Source organism: Poecile atricapillus, chromosome 31 (genome assembly GCF_030490865.1).
Source record: "Poecile atricapillus isolate bPoeAtr1 chromosome 31, bPoeAtr1.hap1, whole genome shotgun sequence".
NCBI lineage: Eukaryota > Metazoa > Chordata > Aves > Passeriformes > Paridae > Poecile > Poecile atricapillus.
Window position 1 is genome coordinate 4,238,185 of NC_081279.1, and position 21,528 is coordinate 4,259,712.

The 21,528-nt window shown below is 53.7% G+C and overlaps 2 protein-coding genes across 8 annotated transcripts; one reads left to right on the forward strand and one right to left on the reverse strand.

Annotated features, from left to right (window-relative positions):
- Positions 1-551: 551 nt before the first annotated feature.
- Positions 552-19,216, reverse strand: PPP1R37 (protein phosphatase 1 regulatory subunit 37). 3 transcript variants are annotated; one of them, XM_058859976.1, is made up of 13 exons: positions 18,477-18,825; positions 16,955-17,052; positions 16,243-16,288; positions 15,577-15,677; positions 14,841-14,960; positions 11,421-11,571; positions 9,264-9,419; positions 8,174-8,286; positions 7,097-7,238; positions 5,527-5,693; positions 2,693-4,157; positions 1,909-1,997; positions 552-1,396 (listed from the first exon to the last, which is right to left on the reverse strand). In XM_058859976.1, the coding sequence occupies exons 1-12, from the start codon at positions 18,634-18,636 to the stop codon at positions 1,915-1,917; spliced, it is 2,802 nt and encodes a 933-aa protein (XP_058715959.1). In that variant the 5' UTR covers positions 18,637-18,825; the 3' UTR covers positions 552-1,396; positions 1,909-1,914. The 3 variants fall into 3 exon arrangements, with proteins under 3 accessions (XP_058715959.1, XP_058715960.1, XP_058715961.1); XM_058859977.1 differs by lacking the exons at positions 14,841-14,960; positions 15,577-15,677; positions 16,243-16,288; positions 16,955-17,052; positions 18,477-18,825 and adding exons at positions 14,474-14,502; positions 19,213-19,216; XM_058859978.1 differs by lacking the exons at positions 14,841-14,960; positions 15,577-15,677; positions 16,243-16,288; positions 16,955-17,052; positions 18,477-18,825 and adding an exon at positions 14,291-14,306.
- Positions 18,989-21,488, forward strand: GEMIN7 (gem nuclear organelle associated protein 7). Of its 5 annotated transcripts, XR_009279970.1 has the most exons (4): positions 19,361-19,430; positions 20,226-20,568; positions 21,226-21,375; positions 21,409-21,488. XR_009279970.1 is itself a non-coding variant. In XM_058860022.1 (3 exons), exons 2-3 carry the CDS (start codon positions 20,233-20,235, stop codon positions 21,313-21,315), a joined length of 426 nt encoding a protein of 141 aa, XP_058716005.1. In that variant the 5' UTR covers positions 18,989-19,087; positions 20,226-20,232; the 3' UTR covers positions 21,316-21,462. The 5 variants fall into 5 exon arrangements, 4 of the variants coding, with proteins under 4 accessions (XP_058716005.1, XP_058716004.1, XP_058716003.1 ...); XM_058860022.1 differs by lacking the exon at positions 19,361-19,430 and adding an exon at positions 18,989-19,087 and having other exon boundaries at positions 21,226-21,462; XM_058860021.1 differs by having other exon boundaries at positions 19,307-19,390; positions 21,226-21,462.
- The last annotated feature ends 40 nt before the right edge of the window (positions 21,489-21,528 follow it).

Below are 21,528 nucleotides of genomic sequence, written 5' to 3' on the forward strand. Positions count from 1 at the left end.
TTCCACCCCCGGCTCTGCGCTCTGGGATTTCTTTGGGATTCCCGGTGGGAATTCCCGCCCCTTCCGGGATTTTTTTTTGGGATTTCACCCCCCCCCCCCCTTTAATCCCCGAATTCCCAAAATTCCGGAATTCCCGGATGAGCCCCCAGAAAGAGGGCGGGTGACGAATGCAGAATTCCTTTAATTAGAAAACAGCCGTTAACGAAAGAAAATCCAAGGAAAAACCAAAAAAAATGGGAAAAACAAACAAAAAAAATAAACCAGGAAAAGACTGAAAAAAAACCGGGAAAAGACGGAAAAAAAATCCCCCAAATCCCAAAAAAAACCAAAAACCCAACAAAACAACCCCAGGAAAACACCAGCGAAAATTCCCGGCCGGAATATCGGGAATATCCCTCCGGAATTCCAATTCCCAAGCCCTCCCCTCCCCCCCCAAAGCTCCCTGAAAGATTTTATTGCACTTAAGAAAGAAAAGCGACCCCTCCCCCACTCTGGGAATTCCCTGGGAATTCCGGGAATTTCGGGAATTCCGGGCTGGGAGATCCCCGCGGCGCATCCCGGATTTTTCTTTTCCGCATCCCGGATTTTTTTTCCCCTTCTCTGTCGCTCTGGAAATTTGGGATGAGCGAGGAATTCCGGCCCCTCCCTCTCCCCTTTTTCCCTCCTGCGTTTTTTCCCGGGAATTCTGCGGCTCCTGGGTTTTTTATCCCGGGAATTCTGCGTCTCCCGATTTTTTTTTCCCAGGAATTCTGGGTCTCCTGGTTTTTTTTTTCCCGGGAATTCTGCGTCCCTTGGGTTTTTTATCCCAGGAATTCTGCGTCTCCCGATTTTTTTTCCCGGGAATTCTGCGGCTGGCGATAAATAAAGACGGGAAAACAACAACAACAACAACAACAACAACAAAAACCAGGAAAAAAAACCAAAAAACAAAAAATAAAGGGGGATGGAAAAAACCGGGAAAAAAATTCCCAAAGAAACGGAAAGGGCCGGAAAGGGAAATGGGGAATAAATAAAGCGCGGAGGCCGCGGGAGCAGCCGATCCCGGGATTTCTGTTTTGTTTTTTTAGGGATGGAATTCCCAAACTGCCGCCGCTCCGGCCCTTCCCGGTTCCCTGTAGTGTTGCCGGATCCCGCCGGGAATCGCTCCGGGAATTCCCCGGAAGGCCGAGCCCCGATCCCGGCCCCTCGGAGGCGGGAAAAAAAAAAAAAAAAATCGGGAAAAAAAAAACCGGGAAAAATCCGTTTGTTTTGGTTCATTTCCGTTTTTTTGTGTTTTGTGTTTTCCGTCCGTTTTTCTTTTCCAAGAAAAATCCCGAAAAATCCCGAAGTTTGGTTGGAATCTTGTGCGGAAGCGGGAAGAGAGGAAAAGCTCCGGAGCCTCCCCCTTTTCCAGAACCTGCAGGGGAAGGGGAAAAAAAGCGGGAAAAGCCAGGCTGGAATTCCTGGATATTCCCGGATTTTATTTCTTTGGGAAAAGCCGGGATTCCCGGGAATTGTGGGATTGGATCCCCGGGAATTTCGGGATTGGATCCCTGGGAATTGTGGGATTGGATTCCCGGGAATTTCGGGATTGGATTCACGGGAATTTCGGGATTGGATCCCCGGGAATTTCGGGATTGGATCCCCGGGAATTTCGGGATTGGATTCCCGGGAATGGTGGGATTGGATTCCCGGGAATTTCGGGATTGGATCCCCGGGAATTTCGGGATTGGATTCCCAGGAATTGTGGGATTGGATTCCCGGGAATTGTGGGATTGGATCCCCGGGAATTGTGGGATTGGATTCCCGGGAATTTCGGGATTGGATTCCCGGGAATTTCGGGATTGGATTCCTGGGAATTGTGGGATTGGATCCCCGGGAATTTCGGGATTGGATTCCGGGAATTTCGGGATTGGATTCCCGGCTCACCTGCGCTCAGAGCGGCTCCGGAGCCGTGTCCAGGCTGGCCTCGAGGAGCAGCTCCTGCAGCTCCTGCTCGTTCCGGGAGCAGCTCAGCTCTGCGGGAATGCGCCCATGGAATGTTCCGGAGCCGCCCGCGCTCTGCTCCGCTGCTTTTCCCGCTTTTCCCCACCTCCGTTCCCACTTTTCCAACCCAATTCCCGCAGAATTCCCAATTTTCCTCCCAGTTCCACCTCCATTCCCGGTTTTCCAGCCCAATTCCCACACTATTCCCAGTTTTCCACCCCAATTCCCGCAGAATTACCACTTTTCCACCCAAATTCCAGCTCCATTCCCAGTTTTTCCCACTCCTTTCCCAGTTTTCCATCCAAATTCCCACAGAATTCCCAGTTTTCCTCCCAATTCCAGCTCCATTCCCATTTTTTTGGGGGAATTCAGGGCCCCAGAACCTTTGGGAATCAGGAGGGACTCCAAACCCTCGGGAATTGTGGCGGGCTTGGAATTTCTGGGAATTCGGGATCCCAGAACCTTTGGGAATCGCGGCGAGCTCTGAAACCCCAGAAATTCGGGATCCCGGAACCCTCCGGAATTCGGGATTTTGGAACCCTCTGGAATCCAGGATTTTGGAACCCCTGGAACTCCAGGATTTTGGAACCCTCTGGAATTCAGAACCCCCTGGAATTCGGGATCCCGGAAGCCCCAGAAATCCGGGATTTCGGAACCCTCCGGAATCCGGGATCCCCGAGTTCCCGGGATGGCCCCCCCGGGCCGGTCGGGATTTTGGGAATCTCACCGTGTTCGCCCATTCCCGATTTCCCGTCGCCCTCCGGGCCCGGCTCCGGCAGCGCCCGGGCAAAATCCGCCTTGAGCCCGTTGGGAAGCGGCGAATCCCGGGAAGGGCTCCCGCAGGGAATTCCCGCGGATCCGCCCGCCCGCGACAGTTCGGGAATTGGGGCCGGAGCCGCGCGCGGGGGCTCGGGAACGGCCACGGATCCGTCCGGAACGGCCCCAAATCCATCGGGAACGGCCCCAGATCCATCGGGAACGGCCCCAGATCCGTCGGGAACGGCTCCAGATCCATCCGGAACGGCGCTGGATCCATCGGGAACGGTGCTGGATCCGTCGGGAGCAGCCCCAAATCCATCGGGAACGGTGCTGGATCCGTCGGGAGCGGCCCCAAATCCATCGGGAACGGTGCTGGATCCGTCGGGAACGGCTCCGGATCTGTTGGGAATGGATCCGGATCCCCCGGGAATGGCCCCAAATCCTTCAGGAACGGCCCCAAGTCCGTCAGGAACGGCTCCAGATCCATCGGGAACGGCGCCGGATTCGTCGGGAACGACCCCGGATTCGTCGGGAACGGCTCCGGATCCGTTTGGAACAGCGCTGGATCCGTCAGGAATGGATCCGGATCCATCGGGAACAACCCCAGATCCATCGGGAACGGTGCCAGATCCATCAGAAATTGTCCCAGACCCATCGGGAACGATCCCGGATCCCTTGGGAACAGTCTCAGATCCCTCGGGAGCATCTCCAGATCCCTCGGGAATGGCCCCGGATCCTTCAGGAACAGTCTTGGATTCCTCAGGAACGATCCCGGATCCATCAGGAACGATCCCAGATCCCTCGGGAATGGCCCCAGATCCCTCGGGAACGATCCCAGATCCCTCGGGAATGATCCCAGATCCCTCGGGAACGGCTCCGGATCCCTTGGGAATGGCCCCAGATCCCTCGGGAACGATCCCAGATCCCTCGGGAACGATCCCAGATCCCTCAGGAACGGCTCCGGATCCCTCGGGAACGGCTCCGGATCCCTCAGGAACGGCTCCAGATCCCTCAGGAACGGCCCTGGATCCCTCGGGAACGTTTTCCACGCGCGTCACCACGAAAATCTTCCTCCCTCTGCCGGGGCTGGAGACGGAAATCCTGCGCTCGGCGTTCCCGGAATTCCCGGAATTCCCACAGGATTCCAGCACCTCCCTCGAGTCCTTCCCCTCCTCCTCCTCCTCCTCCTCCTCCTCCGTGTCCGAGCTGGAATCTCCGCCCGGAGCCGCGTTCCCGTTCTCCTCCGGGGAGGCTCCTCCGGGAATTCCGGGATCGTCCTCGGGATCCTCGTTCCCGGAAATCTCCGGCATGGAGGCCGAGTGCCGGAGCTGCTGCTCCTTCTCCTCCTTCTCCCGGGCCAGGACGAAATTCCGCTTGCAGCCGTTCTGGATCTCGGCCAGCAGCGCCTTCTGCGTCTCCAGGAAACTTTTCACCTGCCGGGAAAAAAATCCGGGAATTCCGGGGAAAAAAAAAAAATCCCGGGAAAATTCCCCCCTCCGGAATCGGTTCCGGGTTTTTTTTTCCGGGTGGGGTTTTTGAGGCGCTGGCCCTTTAAGAGGGAAAATGGGAATTTTGGGGGTTTTCCGGGAAAAAAGGGATTTGGGAATTCCAGGGAAGGTTGGAGATTCCCGGGATTCCGGGTGGGAAATGGGGAAAATCCGGAAAATCCGTCGGTGGGAACGGAATGAAGAGCACGGAAATGTGGGAATCCGAAGGGTTGGATCCCGGAGATTCCCAAAATTCCCCGAGCTGAGATTCCCAAAAAATGCCAAATCCATGGGAAAAACCTGGAAAAACCTGGAAAATCCCAACCCCGAAGCCCCAGAGCTCAGGAGCCGCTTCCCACTCCAGAATCCTGGGAATTCTGGGAATTCTGGGGGAACTTCAGGAACTTTTTGGGAATTTTTTGGGAATATCAGGAATTCTGGGATGCAGCACCTCCTTTTTGGGCTCACAATCAAATCCCAAAGCCCCCCAAAACCCCCAAAATTCCCATTTCCCCCTCCAGAAACTCCCGGGAACTGCGGGGATTTTTGGGGATTTTTGGGAATTCCAGGGAATTTCGGGAAATTCCAGGAACTTTCTGGGAAATTCCAGGAATTTTTCAGGAATACCAGGGATTCTGGGACTCCCTCTTGTGCTCATAATCAATCCCCCCCAAAACCCCCAAAATTCCCATTTCTCCCTCCAGAAACGCCCGGGAACCGCGGGGATTTTTAGGATTTTTGGGAATTCTAGGGAATTTTGGGAAATTCCAAGAATTTTTTGGGAATATCAGGAATTCTGGGACACCCGAATCCCCCTTGTGCTCACAATGAAACTCCTCCAGAAACCCCCAAAATCCCCATTTCCCCCTCCAGAAACGCCCGGGAACCGCGGGGATTTTTGGGGATTTTTGGGAATTCTGGGATTTTTGGGAAATTCCAGGAATTTTTTTGGAATATCAGGAATTCTGGGACATCCAAATCCCCCTTGTGCTCACAATGAATCCCCCCCAAAATTCCCATTTCCCCCTCCAGAAACGCCCAGGAACCGCGGGGATTTTTGGGATTTTTGGGAATCCCGGAGAATTTGTGGGAACTCCAGGAACTTTCTGGGAAATTCCAGGAATTTTTCAGGAATATCAGGGATTCTGGGACACCCGAATCCCCCTTGTGCTCACAATCAATCCCCCCCAAAACCCCCAAAATTCCCAATTTCTCCCTCCAGAAACGCCCGGGAACCGTGGGGATTTTTGGGGATTTTTGGGATTTTTGGGAATTCTGGGAATTGCGGGAATTCCCGGGAATTGTGGGGACTGACCGCCTCCTTCTTGGGCTCGCGGTCGAGGTCGAGGCGCAGCAGGGAGTGGTTGACGCGCAGCGCGAGCGACAGCGCCATCAGCCCCCCCGTCTTGATGTCGTTCTCGCGCAGGTCCAGGCGCAGCAGCCGCGAACTCTCGGCCACGAACTCGGCCACGGCCACCGCCCCTGGAGCGGGGAAAAAACGGGAATAAACCATGGGAATGGCGGGAAAAATCATCGGGAATGGTGGGAAAAATCACTGGGAATGGTGGGGAAACATCACCGCCCCTGGAGGGGGGAAAAAACGGGAATAAACCACGGGAATGGCAGGAAAAATCATTGGGAGTGGATGGAAAACATCACCGCCCCTGGAGTGGGGAAAAAACGGGAATAAACAACGGGAATGGCGGGAAAAATCATCGGGAATGGCGGGAAAAATCACTGGGAATGGATGGAAAACATCACCGCCCCTGGAGCGGGGAAAAAACGGGAATAAACAACAGGAATGGCGGGAAAAATCATCGGGAATGGCGGGAAAAATCATTGGGAATGGATGGAAAACATCACCGCCCCTGGAGTGGGGAAAAAACGGGAATAAACAACGGGAATGGCGGGAAAAATCATCGGGAATGGCGGGAAAAATCATTGGGAATGGATGGAAAACATCACCGCCCCTGGAGCGGGGAAAAAACGGGAATAAACCATGGGAATGGCAGGAAAAGTCATTGGGAATGGTGGGAAAAACAACAGGAAAAAACACCGCGCCTGGAGGGGGGAAAAAACGGGAATAAACCACGGGAATGGCGGGAAAAATCATCGGGAATGGCGGGAAAAATCATTGGGAATGGTGGGAAAAATCATTGGGAATGGATGGAAAACATCACCGCCCCTGGAGGGGGGAAAAAACGGGAATAAACCATGGGAATGGCGGGAAAAATCATCGGGAATGGCGGGAAAAATCACTGGGAATGGATGGAAAACATCACCGCCCCTGGAGGGGGCAGAAATAATGGGAAAATCACCGGGAATCCCGGGAAAAAACACCGGGAATGGAGGGAAAACATCACCGTGCCTGGAGGGGGGAAACAACGGGAAAATGTCACCAGGAATGGCAGGAAAAATATCACTGCGCCTGGCGGGAAAAAACACCAGGAAAAGTCATTGGGAATCGCGGGAAAAATCACCGGGAATGGCAAGAAAATACACAGGGAAAAATCACTGGGAATGGCAGGAGAAAACACTGGGAATGGCGGGAAAAAACACCAGGAAAAATCACCGGGAATGGTAGGAAAAATCACCGCGAATGCTGGGAAAAATCACCGGGAATGGTGGGAAAAATCACCGGGAATGGTGGGAAAAAACACCAGGAAAAGTCACTGGGAATGGTCAGAATGGCGGGAAAAATCACCAGGAAAAGTCAATGGGAATGGTGGGAAATGGCGGGAAATGCTGGGAATTCCCGGGAAACGGCGGGAAATGCTGGGAATTCCTGGGAAATGCTGGGAATTCCTGGGAATTCCTGGGAAATGCTGGGAATTCCCGGGAATTCTGGGGAATTTCTGGGAATTCCCGTGAATCCCATGACCGACCCTCGCAGGTGAGCTTGGTGCAGGCCAGGCCGAGGCGCAGCACGGAGCGATTCCCGATCAATCCGTTCTTCAGGTTCCGCACGCCCTCGTTCCCGATGGGATTGTGACCCAGGTTCAGCGTCTCCAGGCTCTGCGTGTGCGGCTGCGGAAAATCCCGGGAAAAATGGGAATTCCAGAGGAAATCCAGGGAAAATAATGGGGGGAAGTCAGGGAAAATCCAGGAAAAAATGGGGGGAATTCCAGGGGAAAACAGGGTAAAAATGGGGGGAATTCCAGGGGAAATCCCGGGAAAATAATGGGGGGAATTCCAGGGGAAATCCCGGGAAAATAATGGGGGGAATTCCAGGGGAAATCCAGGAAAAAATGGGGGGAATTCAGGGAAAATCCTGGGAAAATAATGGGGGGAACTCAGGGAAAAATGGGAAAAAAATGGGGGGAGTTCAGGGAAAAACAGGGAAAAATGAGGGGAATTCAGGGAAAAACAGGGAAAAAATGGGGGGAAGTCAGGGAAAATCCAGGAAAAAATGGGGGGAATTCAGGGAAAAACAGGGAAAAAATGGGGGGAATTCCAGGGGAAATCCAGGAAAAAATGGGGGGAATTCCAGGGGAAAACAGGGAAAAATGAGGGGAATTCAGGGAAAAACAGGGAAAAAATGGGGGGAAGTCAGGGAAAATCCAGGGAAAAATGGGGGAAATCCAGGGAAATAATGGGGGGAATTCAGGGAAAATCCAGAGAAAGGGGTGGGAATACAGGAAAAATGGGAAAAAGGTGTGGGAATCCAGGGAAAAACAGGGAAAGGGGTGGGAATCCAGAAAAAAATGGGAAAAGGGTGCGGGAATCCATGGAGAAAACGGGTAAAAGCTGTGGAAATTGATGGAAAACCCATGGAATTGGATGGAAAACGAAGAAAACCCCCAGAAAACCCATGGAAAACCCAAATAAAACCATGGAAAATCAACGGAAATAAATGGAAAACCCATGGAAACCCATGGAAATCCCCAGAAAATCCATGGAAATCGCTAGAAATCCATGGAAAATCCCTGGAAAACGCCCGTGGGATTCCCGGGATCGCTGACCAGGCTCATTCCCAGGAAAGCCATCCCGGCGTGGCTCAGTTGGTTGTTCCAGAGCACCAAAGTCTGCAGCCCCCGGCGCTGCTCCCGCAGGCCCTCGCACAGGAACGCCAGGCCTGGAAAACACCCGGAATACCGGGAATGACGGGGTTAATGAGGGCTGGGAATGCCAGGAATACCGGGAATCACGGAGTTAATGAGGGCTGGGAATACCGGGAATACCGGGAATGCCGGAGTTAATGAGGGCTGGGAATGCCGGGAATACCGGGAATCACGGAGTTAGGGAGGGCTGGGAATGCCGGGAATACCGGGAATCACGGAGTTAATGAGGGCTGGGAATGCCGGGAATACCGGGAATCACGGAGTTAATGAGGGCTGGGAATGCCGGGAATACCGGGAATCACGGAGTTAATGAGGGCTGGGAATGCCGAGAATCCCGGGAATACCGGAGTCAGGGAGGGCTGGGAATGCCGGGAATACTGGGAATCATGGGGAGAAATCCCGGAGTTAATGAGGGCTGGGAAATCCCGGGAATTCCCGGGAATTCTGGAGTTAATGAGAGCTGGGAAAGCCCAGGAAATCCTGGGAATTTGGGGAAAAATCTGGGAGTTAATGAGTACGGGCCTGGAAAACTGGGAAAATCCCATTCCCACCATTCCCAATCCCACAATTCCCATTCCCAATCCCAGAATTCCTGTTATTCCCGTTATTCCCGGGAATCTCACCGGAGTCCAGGATGTGGTTGTTGCGCAGGTCCCAGCCCCATTCCCAATCCCAGAATTCCCAGAATTCCCAGAATTCCCAGGATCCCCTCTGGAATCTCACCACTATCCAGGATGTGGTTGTTGCGCAGGTCCCAGTCCCAGAATTCCCAATCATTCCCAGAATTCCCAGGATTCCCTCTGGAATCTCACCGGAGTCCAGGATGTGGTTGTTGCGCAGGTCCCATTCCCACTCCCAGAATTCCCAGAATTCCCAGGATTCCCTCTGGAATCTCACCGGAATCCAGGATGTGGTTGTTGCGCAGGTCCCAGCCCCATTCCCAGAATTCCCAGAATTCCCAGAATTCCCAGGATTCCCTCTGGAATCTCACCACTATCCAGGATGTGGTTGTTGCGCAGGTCCAGCGTCCGCAGGGATCCGTTGGCTCTCAGGAGGTTCCCGAGCTGCGCCGCGTCCCCGGGAGCCGAGAGTTTGTTATCGGCCAGGTACAGCTCACGGAGAGTCACGTTCAACCGCAGGGCTGCCGCTGGAAAACCGGGAAAACCGGGAATAAACACCGGGAATGGGATCAGGAACACCGGGAATGGGACTGGGAACACCGGGAATGGGATGGGGAATGGGATCGGGAGCCGAGAGTTTGTTATCGGCCAGGTACAGCTCGCGGAGGGTGACGTTCAACCGCAGGGCTGCCGCTGGAAAAACACCGGGAATAAACACCGGGAATGGCACCGGGAACACCGGGAATGGGACTGGGAACACTGGGAATGGGACTGGGAACACCGGGAATGGCACCGGGAACACCGGGAATGGGACTGGGAACACTGGGAATGGCACCGGGAACACCGGGAATGGGACTGGGAACACCGGGAATGGGATGGGGAATGGGATCAGGAGCCGAGAGTTTGTTATCGGCCAGGTACAGCTCACGGAGAGTCACGTTCAACCGCAGGGCTGCCGCTGGAAAAACACCGGGAAAACCGGGAATAAACACCGGGAATAAACCGGGAATGGGACTGGGAACACCGGGAATGGGACTGGGAACACCGGGAATGGGATGGGGAATGGGATCGGGAGCCGAGAGTTTGTTATCGGCCAGGTACAGCTCACGAAGGGTGACGTTCAACCGCAGGGCTGCCGCTGGAAAACCGGGAATAAACACCGGGAATAAACACCGGGAATAAACCAGGAACACCGGGAATGGGACTGGGAACACCGGGAATGGGATCAGAAACACCGGGAATGGGACCGGGAACACCAGGAATGGGATCAGGAATGGGATCAGGAGCCGAGAGTTTGTTATCGGCCAGGTACAGCTCACGGAGAGTCACGTTCAACCGCAGGGCTGCCGCTGGAAAACCGGGAAAACCGGGAATAAACACCGGGAATAAACACCGGGAATAAACACAGGGAACACTGGGAATGGGACTGGGAACACCGGGAATGGGATCAGGAATGGGATCGGGAGCCGAGAGTTTGTTATCGGCCAGGTACAGCTCACGGAGAGTCACGTTCAACCGCAGGGCTGCCGCTGGAAAACTGGGAATAAACACCGGGAATGGCACTGGGAACACTGGGAATAAACACTGGGAACACCGGGAATGGGATGGGGAATGGGATGGGGAATGGGATCAGGAAAACTGGGAATGGCACAGGGAACACTGGGAATAAACACCGGGAATGGGGCCGGGAATGGGCTGGGATTGGGATCAGGATTGGGACTGGGAATGGGACAGGAAACACCGGGAATGAACACCGGGAATGGGATCAGAAACACCGGGAATAAACACCGGGAATGGGACTGGGAACACCGGGAATGGGACTGGGAACACCGGGAATAAACACCGGGAATGGGACAGGAAACACCGGGAATAAACACCGGGAATGGGACAGGAAACACCGGGAATAAACACCGGGAATGGGACAGGAAACACCGGGAATAAACACCGGGAATGGGGCCGGGAATGGGGCTGGGAAATGTGGGAATGAAGCTGGGAAAACACTGGGAATGAGGCAGGAAAAATTGGGATTGGGGTGGGAAAACACCACGGGAACGGGGCCGGGAATGGGGCCGGGAATGGGCCGGGAAAAGTCGGGAATGGCACCAGGAAAACCCCACGGGAATGGGGCCGGGAATGGGGCCGGGAATGGGGTGGGAAAAGTCGGGAATGGCACCAGGAAAACCCCACGGGAATGGGGCTGGGAATGGGGCTGGGAATGGGGTGGGAAAAATGTGGGAATGTGGCCGGGAAAGGGGGACCCGATCCTGACTGGAATTCCCAGCTGGAATCTCCCACCGGAATTCCCGGCTGGAATCTCCCACCTGGAATCTCCCACCAGAATTCCCACCTGGAATTTTTGCTGGAATTCCCACCCGGAATCCTCCCCTCCCCCTCCTTCCCAAACCCCTTTAACCCTTTCCTCCCCAACCCCCCCCCCCAGTGAATTCCCGAAATCCCGGCCGGGGGAATCCCGGGAATTTTGGGAATCCCGTGAATCCTGGGAATGTTTTTTTTTTGGGAATTCTGACCCAGCAGCATGAGGGGCCTCCCGGCCAGGCCGGCGTTCTCCAGGTGCAGAACCACGAGGCTGCTGCTGATGCGCAGAGCCCGAGCCACGAACGGCGCCGACGCCTCCAGCAGCGGCGTCCCCCGGGCGTCCAGGTACTGCAGGCAGCTGGTCTGGGGAGAAAAACAGGGAATTTGGGTAAAAAACGGGAATTTGGGATTGGGAATATCGATATCGACACGTCCCCCGGGCGTCCAGGTACTGCAGGCAGCTGGTCTGGGGAGAAAACACGGGAATTTGGGTAAAAAACGGGAATTTGGGATTGGGAATATCGATATCGACACGTCCCCCGGGCGTCCAGGTACTGCAGGCAGCTGGTCTGGGGAAAAAAACAGGAATTTGGGTAAAAAATGGGAATTTGGGATTGGGAGTATCGATATCGAGGGGTTCTGATTCCCCCAGGTACTGCAGGCAGCTGGTCTGGGGAGAAAAACAGGGTATTTGGGTAAAAACCAGGAAAAAACGGGAATTTGGGATTGGGAATATCGATATCGAGGGGTTCTGATCCCCCCCAGGTACTGCAGGCAGCTGGTCTGGGGAGAAAACACAGGAATTTGGGTAAAAAATGGGAATTTGGGATTGGGAATATCGATATCGAGGGGTTCTGATCCTGTCCAGGTACTGCAGGCAGCTGGTCTGGGGAGAAAACACGGGAATTTGGGTAAAAAATGGGAATTTGGGATTGGGAATATCGATATTGAGGGGTTCTGATTCCCCCCAGGTACTGCAGGCAGCTGGTCTGGGGAGAAAACATGGAAAAACGGGTAAAAAATGGGAAAAAACGGGAATTTGGGATTGGGAATATCGATATCGAGGGGTTCTGATCCCCCCCAGGTACTGCAGGCAGCTGGTCTGGGGAAAAAACACAGGAATTTGGGTAAAAAATGGGAATTTGGGATTGGGAATATCGATATTGACACATCCCCCAGGCGTCCAGGTACTGCAGGCAGCTGGTCTGGGGAGAAAACAGGGAAAAACGGGTAAAAAACGGGAAAAAACGGGAATTTGGGATCAGAAATATCGATATCGAGGGGTTCTGATCCTGTCCAGGTACTGCAGGCAGCTGGTCTGGGGAAAAAACACGGGAATTTGGGTAAAAAATGGGAATTTGGGGTGAAAAAATGGGAAAAAACGGGTAAAAAATGGGTAAAAAATGGGAATTTGGGATAGAAAAACGGGAATTTGGGAAAAAGAAATGGGAAAGAATGGGAATTTGGGACTGGGAACAGGAATCTGGAGCTCTGAGTGCCCAAAATCCGGGGATTTGGGATTGGGACGTGGATCCAGGGAGAGGAAATTCGGGAAAACCTCCAGGAATTCCAAGATTTCCCCTTGGAATTCTTCCCGAGTGGACTCAGCCTCATTCCCGGGGCTGGACGATCCCAATTTCCCCCCTAAAAAATTCCCGGATTTCCCCCAATCCCGGAGATTCCCGAGGATCCGAAACCCAGCCCCGGGAACTGCGGGAATTCCGGGAATTCCGGGAATTGCAGGAGCAGAATTCCCAAGGAATTCCCCCAGGATTCCAAACCCCTCCGGAATTCCGAGGGCCGGGAGCGGCCGGAGGGAAATGAGGGGGTTGGGAAGGAATTGGGAGCGCCCGGAAAAGCGGGATAATCCCAGGGATAATTGGGATAATTGGGATAATTGGGATAATTGGGATAATTGGGATAACGAGGCCAAACCTTCCGGCCACGCTCCGGAACGATTTTCCCGGGAAAGGCTTTTCCCAGGGGGATCCCCATGGATTTCTGGGATAATCCAAAATTTTTTGGGACAATCCAGGTTTTTTTTGGGATAATCCAAGGTTTTTTTGGGATAATTGGCCTTTTTTGGGGGAAAATCTGGGGTTTTTTGGGATAATCCGCCTTTTTCTGGGGATAATTCAGGGTTTTTTGGGAATAATCCAGGGGATTTTGGGATAATCTGATTTTTTGGGGGATATCCCATCCTTTCTTGGGATAATCAGGATTTTTTTGGGATAATAAAAGAGTTTTTTGGGGTATTCCAAGCTTTTTCTGGGATAATTTTCCTTCTTTTGGGATAATCCAGGGGTTCTCTGGGATAATTTGGGGTTTTTTGGGATAATTTACTCAGGAAAAGCTTTTCCATGGAATATTCTGTCCTTTTTTCAGGATAATCTGGGGATTTTTGGGGTAATCCGGAATTTTTTGGGATAATCCCGGGGTTATTTTGGGGATATTCCATCTTTTTTTGGGATAATCAGGAATTTTTTGGGATAATCCCGGGGTTTTTTTGGGATAACCACTCCAGGAAAAGCTTTTCCATGGGAGATTCCTCCCCTTTTCTTTTTCCCGGGAAAACGGCTCCACCCCCGGGGGCGGGGCCTCCTTAATTAACCCTTAATTAACCCCTAATTAACCCCTAATTAACCCCTAATTAACCCCTAATTAATTCATTACCCCCTAATTAATTCATTAACCAACCCCTCATCACCACCCAGCCACAACACTGCGAGAATTCCCAATTTTTCTTGGGAAAAAACTCGGGAAAAGCTGGGACGGAAAATCCGGGATCCGCCCCTGGGAAACCCTCGGGAACCGCGGGAATTCCTCGGAATTCCGGGAAAACTCGCGGGAATTTGGGGGAATTTGATGGAAATTTGGGAATTTCGGGAATGTTTTCCAGGAATTTTGGGAATTCTCCCCTTCCTCATCACCTGTGGTGCCACCTGCCCTTCCCAGGGCACAAAAATCCCTTGGAAATGCCCAAAATTTGGGGAAAAACCCTGGGAATCTGGGAAATTTTGGGGAAATTTGGGAATTTGATGGAAATCTGGGAATTTCGGGAATGTTTTCCGGGAATCCTCACCTTCCTCATCATGTGTGCCGCCACCTGCCCTTCCCAGGGCACAAAATCCCCCAGAAACACCAAAAATTCGGGGAAAATTTGGGGAAAACTCCTGGGAATTTGGGGATTTTTGGGGATTTTTGGGGATGTGATGGAAATTTGGGAATTTCGGGAATGTTTTCCAGGAATTCTGGGAATTCTCACCTTCCTCATCATGTGTGCCGCCGCCTGCCCCTCCCAGGGCACAAAAACCCCCAGAAACACCAAAAATTCGGGGAAAATTCGGGGAAAACCCCTGGGAATTTGGGGATTTTTGGGGAAATTCGGGAATGTGACGGAAATTTGGGAATTTCGGGAATGTTTCCCAGGAATTTTGGGAATTCTCACCTTCCTCATCATGTGTGCCGCCGCCTGCCCCTCCCAGGGTACAAAATCCCCTCGGAAACACCAAAAATTCGGGGAAAATTTGGGGAAAACCCCTGGGAATTTGGGGATTTTTGGGGATTTTCGGGAATGTGATGGAAATTTGGGAATTTTGGGAATAATTCCCAGGAATTTTGGGAATCCTCACCTTCCTCATCATGTGTGCAGCCGCCTGCCAGCCGCGGGGCCCCAGGTGTTTGTTGGAGCCGATGTTGAGGTGCGTGGCCGACTCGTAATACTCGATCATGTCGAAGAGCGCCGAGGCGCCCTGCGGAAACAGCCGGAAAAACAACGGGAAAGTGGGAAAAACGGCCGGAAAACAATGGGAAACAGCTGGAAAAACAACGGGAAAACAGCTGGAAAACAGCTGGAAAACAGCTGGAAAACAGCTGGAAAAACAGCTGGAAAACAACGGAAAAGTGGGAAAACAGCTGGAAAACAGCTGGAAAAACAACGGGAAAACAGCTGGAAAAAAGCTGGAAAACAGCTGGAAAAACAGCTGGAAAACAGCTGGAAAACTGCCGGGAAAACAACGGGAAACAGCCGGAAAAACAACAGGAAACAGCTGGAAAAACAATGGGAAACAGCTGGAAAAACAGCTGGAAAAACCCCATAAAAATCCCTGGGAAAGTCAGAAAATTCCTGGGAATACCCCTGGAAAACCCCTGGAAAAATCCAGGAAAACTCCAGGAAAAATCCCTGGAAAAAACCTTGGGAAAACCCCGGAAAAAATCCCAGGAAAACCCCCAAAAAACCCTGAAAAAATCCAGGAAAATCCCATAAAAAGCCGGAAAATCCCTGAAAAAATCCCGGGAAGGGCCGGGGATTTCTGGGAATTTCTGGGAATTTCTGGGAATTCCGAGGATTCCCGGGAATTCACTCACGTCCTCGTCCAGGCTGGTCTGCTCCAGGTCGAGGAGCCGGAACTGGAGGCGTTTGAAGATTTCCTCCATGGCCTCGCAGGAGCGATAATCCAACTTTTCCCCTGGAAAACAGCCCGGAATTCCGGGAATGGGAACCGGGAATTCCCCAGAAAATCCCGGGAAAATCCCCCCAAAAATTCCTGAGGAATTTCCCGGAAAGTCCTGAAAAAATTCCTGGAGAATTCCCGGAAAATTCCGGAGAAATTCCTGAGAAATTCCCAAGAAAGTCCTGAGAAATTCCTGGGAAATTCCCCAGAAAATCCTGGGAAATTCCTGGAGAATTCCTGGAAAATTCCTGAGAAAATCCTGAGGAACTCCTGGGAAATCCCACAGAAATTCCTGGGAAAATCCCCAAAAATCCCTGAGAAAATCCTGGGAAAATCCCAAGCAAATCCCAAGAAATTCCCCCAAATTCCCGAGGAATTCCCGAGGAATTCCCGCCTGGGATCCGGGAACGCTTCCCGAGGAATTTGGCCGGATAAAAACCGAGGAATTCCCAAATTTTGCTGCATTCCCGGCCGGGAATTCCCTCGGGAAGAGCGAAACCCAAAAGGGCCGGAAAAAAACTGGGAAAAAGTGGGAAAAACTCCGGGAAAACTCCGGGAAAAGTCGGGAAAAGGGACCCACCCTTGAGATCCAAGCAGTCGATCCTGGGAGCCAGATCCTTAAATTCCTGGAAAACACAAAAAAAATGGGAATTTTCCAACCTGGGAAAGGGGAATTGAGGGGGAAAAACTGAGGAAAATTTGGGAATTCTCAGCTTGGAAAAGGAGGATGGAAAATCCCGGGAATTTCTGGAGCAAAACACGAGGGAAAAATGGAAAAAAACGGGAAAAATTTGGGAGTTTTGGATGAGAAATTCCCCAAAATTCCCCAAATTTTCTGCGAGGGAAAATTGGGAATTTCTCCAGAGGGGAAAAATCCCACGGAAAAGCCAAAGGTGGATGGGGAAAAATCCGGGATTGAGCCCAAATCTTTCCTGGGAAAAGCGGGAAAATGGGAATTTTTGTGAGGAGAAATCCCCAAAATCCGGGAAAAGTTGTGGGGGGAGGGGGAAAAACTGGGAATTTTCCCATGGAAAAAAACCTGGATTGGGGTTGATCCCAAAGTCTGCTCCCTGTTTTCCCAGGAAAAAGGGGATTTTTGGGGCTGGAAAAGTGGGAAAAACGGGAATTTTTGGGTGGGAAAAGCAAGAAAAAATTACATTTTTTAGGGCTGAAAATGTGGAAAAAATGGGATTTTTACGATGGAAAAACCGGGATTTTTTGTGCTGGAAAGGCGGGAAAAGCGGGAATTTTTTCCCAGGGAATCCCGGGATTTTGGGAATGTTGGGAATTACCTGGATCTGCTTGAGGAGTTTGGGAATCTGGCGGCAGTTGAGCTTCTGGCAGGCCTGGCGGTAAGCGGCCAGGATCTCATCCACAGTCACATTCTGGGCTGGAAAATCCGGGAAAAATCCGGGAAAAATCCGGGAAAAATCCGGGATCAGCCGGGAAAACGGGAGGGGAGGGGGAGGGGAGGGAGCCGGAGGGATTTGGGGGGGTTGGGATGGGGAAAATGGGGAAAAATGGGGAAAAATGGGATGGGAAAAGAGTGGGAAAAGGGGGAAAAAAGGTGGGAAAGGGGAGGAAAAAAGGTGGGAAAAGGGGTGGGAAAAGGGGGATATTTTGGGGGATATTTGGGAATATTCCGAGCCAGTTTTAGGGGATGTTTTGGAGCACTCCAGGCACGGTTTGGGGTCGGTTTTTGGGTTTATTTTGGAGCACTCCAGGCCCAGGTTTTGGGTTTATTTTGGGGTTATTTTGGGGTCGGGTTTTGGGTTTATTTTGGGATATTTTGGAGCACTCCAGGCCCGGGTTTTGGGTTTATTTTGGGGTTATTTTGGGGTCGGGTTTTGGGTTTATTTTGGGATATTTTGGAGCACTCCAGGCCCGGGTTTTGGGTTTATTTTGGGGTTATTTTGGGTTTATTTTGGGTTTATTTTGGAGCACTCCAGGCCCGGGTTTTGGGGCTGGTTTTGGGTTTATTTTGGGATATTTTGGAGCACTCCAGGCCCGGTTTTGGGTTTATTTTGGGATATTTTGGAGCACTCCAGGCCCGGTTTTGGGTTTATTTCGGGTTTATTTTGGGATATTTTGGAGCACTCCAGGCCCGGTTCCGTTCCGCCCCCCTCACTCCCCGCTCCCTCAGCCCCTTCCCCCGTCCCTCCCCCGGGTCCCATTTCCCGGTCCCTCACCGTGTCCCCGGTACCTTTCCCCGGTGCCATTTCCCGGTCCCTCACCGTGTCCCGGGTCCCTTCCCCCGGTCCCTCCCCGTGTCCCCCCGGTCCCTCACGGTGTTCCACCCGCTCCCTTTCCCCGTTCCCTCCCCGGTTCCCTCCCCGTGTCCCGGTCCCTTCCCCGGTCCCTTCCCCGTTCCCTCCCCCGGTTCCCCTCCCCGTACCCCGGTCCCTTCCCCGGTCCCCCTCCCCGTGTCCCGGTCCCTTCCCCGTTCCCTTTCCCGGTCCCCTCACCGTGTCCCGTTCCCTTTCCCGGTCCCCTCACCGTGTCCCGGTCCTTTCCCGGTTCCCTCCCCGGTTCCCTCACCGTGTCCCGTTCCCTTCCCCGGTTCCCCTCCCCGTGTCCCGTTCCCTCCCCCGGTCCCTCCCCGGTTCCCCTCCCCGTGTCCCGTTCCCTGCCCGGTTCCCCTCACCATGTCCCGGTCCCTTCCCCGTTCCCTTTCCCGGTCCCCTCACCGTGTCCCGTTCCCTCCCCGGTTCCCCTCACCGTGTCCCGGTCCCTTCCCCGTTCCCTCCCCGGTTCCCTCCCCGTGTCCCGTTCCCTGCCCCGGTCCCTTCCCCGTTCCCTGCCCGGTTCCCTCACCGTGTCTCCAGGGGTCCTTGGGCTCCACGGCCCCGGACACGATGTCCTCGTCTGAGGGGAACGTGACGCGTTTGGCCCCGGGCCTGCCCCGGCCGCCCCCGGGCGAGGCCTCAGCGGCCTCCGGGGCCGCGTCCCCCGCTGCGGGCTCGGCCTCGTCCATGGCGGAGCTCCGGGAGGAGCCTCAGGGCATCGCCCGGAGCCCCCGGGGGCCGCCCCGGTAACGAGGGAGGCCCCGGCACCGGGAGCGGCACCGAGCGGAGCCGCCGCCGCCGCCGCAACGGCCCCCGCGCCGCCGCCGCCGCACTTTCGTCACGGGGGGGGGGATAACGCTAATAAATAAATGGATATAAAGGGATATAAATGGATATAAATAAATGGATATAAAATATTCCCCCGGCGGAGGGGAGGGGTGGGAGCAGGGGAGGGGAGAGGGGAGGGAGGGGAAGGGAGAGGGGGGGAGGGAAGGGGGGGGAGGGATTTGTGGCGAATCTGCCGAGGCGAATCTGCGGCGGGGCCGAGGGCGGCAGATTCGGCACGGCCGGGGAACGGCGGGAAAATCCCGGGGAAATCCCGGGAAAATCCCGGGAAAATCCCGGGAAAACCGGGAAAAGGTGGGAAAGGGGGGGGGAGGGGGAAGGGAGGGAGGGGAGGGGGCTCCGGTGGCCGCGGGGTCCCGGGGATTGGGGGTGGGGGTTGGGTGGCGAATCTGCGGAGCGGCGGCGCGAGCCGGGCCGGGAGCCGCGGGGGGGGCGGGAGCGGAACCGGAACCGGAACCGGAGCGGGAACCGGAACCGGGAACGGGAACGGGAACCGGAACGGTACCGGGATACTGGGAACGGTACCGGGATACTGGGAACGGGAACCGGAACGGGAACGGGAAACCGGGACTGGGAACGGGAACGGGAACCGGAACGGTACCGGGATACTGGGAGCGGTACCGGGATACTGGGAACGGTATCGGGAACGGTACTGGGATACTGGGAATGGGAATGGGAACGGGAACGGTCCTGGGAACGGTACCGGATGCTGGGAACGGTACCGGGATGCTGGGATCGGTACTGAGAACGGGAACAGGAGCGGGAACGGGAAACCGGGATCGGGACTGGGATACTGGGAACGGGATCGGGATCGGTGCTGGGATACTGGGAACGGGATCGGGATCGGGACTGGGATACTGGGAACGGGAGCGGGATCGGGACTGGGAATCCCACCCGGGACCGGGATTGGGACCCCTTGGAGCGCTCAGCGCCCTCTTTTCCCTCCTTTCCCTCTTTTCCCTTTTTTTCCCTCTTTTCCCTCCTTTCCCTCTTTTCCCTTTTTTTCCCTCTTTTCCCTCTTTTCCCTCTTTTCCCTTTTTTTCCCTCTTTTCCCTTTTTTTCCCTCTTTTCCCTCCCCTTTTCCTCTTTTCCTTCCCTTTCCCCCCCCTTTCCCTCCTTTCCCTTTTTTCCTTCTTTTCCCTTCTTTTCCCTCTTTTCCTCCTTTTCCCTCTTTTCCTTCCCTTTCTCTCTTTTCCTTCCTTTTCCCTCTTTTCCTTCCTTTTCCCTCTTTTCCTTTTTCCCCCTCTTTTCCTTCCTTTTCCCTCTTTTCCTTCTTCCCCTCTTTTCCTTCCCTTTCCCTCTTTTCCCTCCTTTCCCTCCTTTCCTTCCCTTTCCCCCCCTTTCCCTCTTTTCCCATTTTTTCCCTCTTTTCCCTCCCTTTCCCATTTTTTCCCTCTTTTCCCCCCTTTTCCCTCTTTTCCCCCTTTTCCAGCCGTTCCATGGCCGATCCCATCCCGGTTCCCGTGGGAATTCTGCGCCTCCCGCGGGGCCCCGACAGCTCCGGCGGCCGCGGCTTCTCCCGGGATTCCCGGGACAATTCCCGGGATCATTCCCAGGACAATTCCCGGGACAATTCCCGGGACAATTCCCGGGACAATTCCCGGGATAATTCCCGGGATTCCGCCGCTCTGCAGCGCGCCCGGGCCGCGCTCCGGGAGCGATTCCTGCGGCTCCTGGGATCCGCCCGGGGCCGCCGGACGCGCTTTTCCCTCTGGAGCGGGATCCTGCTGCACGCCGAGTTCGGGGCCGCCGATCTGGAATCCGGAGCCTTCCAGGTGCTTCCCCTTTTCCCGGGATTTTCCCACCTTCTTCCCTCTTTTCCTGCATTTTTTTCCATTTTTTCTGATTTTTTCCCCATTTTTTTCTGGATTTTTTCCCATTTTTTTCTGGATTTTTTCCCATTTTTTCTGGGTTTTTCCCCATTTTTCCCCATTTTTCAAGGGGTTTTTATCCCATTTTTTCACCCTTTTTTTTCTCCATTTCCCCCCCATTTTTCTTGGATTTTCCTCCCATTTTTCCCAGCTTTTTTTCCCCATTTTTACGACTTTTTTTTTTTACCATTTCTTTTGGCTTTCCCCCCCTTTTTTCCTGGACTTTCCCCCTTTTTTCCCGACCTTTCCTCCTTTTTTCCCGGATTTTTCCCGACTTTTCCCCCTTCCCCCCCCCCCCCCCCTTTTTTCCTGGATTTTTTCCCGGATTTTTCCCGACTTTTCCCCTTTTTTCCCAGATTTTTCCCCCCTTTTTTCCTGGGTTTTCTCCCCTTTTTTTCCCGTTTTTTTCCCGACTTTTCCCCCCTTTTTTCCCGGATTTTTCCCGACTTTTCCCCCTTTCCCCCCCCCTTTTTTCCTGGATTTTTTCCCGGATTTTTCCCGACTTTTCCCCCTTTTTCCCTGGATTTTTCCTGACTTTTCCCGTTTTTTCCCCTCTCCCAGGTGGATTCTCTGCAGACCCCGCTGGGGATCCAGGGCTCGGCTCTGCTGCGCTCCGGGGACGTCCTGGAATTCTCCTTCCCTCTGGAATGAGCCCCTGGAATTCCCTGGAATCAGCCCCTGGAATTCCCTGGAATCAGCCCCTGGAATTCTCTGCAATCAGCCCCTGGAATTCCCTGGAATTCCCTGGAATCAGCCCCTGGAATTCTCCCTCCCTCTGGAATCAGCCCCCGAGGGAATAAACGGATTTTTCCGGCTTTTCCAAGCCCTTGCTCTGGTTTCTTGTGGCTTTTCCCTGGGATTTTC

Coding starts and splice junctions, on each gene's coding strand:
- PPP1R37 (XM_058859976.1), bottom strand. CDS start 18,636: ATGGACGAGGCCGAGCCCGCAGCGGGGGACGCGGCCCCGGAGGCCGCT. Junction 11,572..14,840: donor CTGCACACATGATGAGGAAG/GTGAGGATTCCC, acceptor TTTTCTCCCCAG/ACCAGCTGCCTGCAGTACCT. Junction 7,239..8,173: donor CTTTCCTGGGAATGAGCCTG/GTCAGCGATCCC, acceptor GATTTTCCGCAG/CCGCACACGCAGAGCCTGGA.
- GEMIN7 (XM_058860022.1), top strand. CDS start 20,233: ATGGCCGATCCCATCCCGGTTCCCGTGGGAATTCTGCGCCTCCCGCGG. Junction 20,569..21,225: donor TGGAATCCGGAGCCTTCCAG/GTGCTTCCCCTT, acceptor CCCCTCTCCCAG/GTGGATTCTCTGCAGACCCC.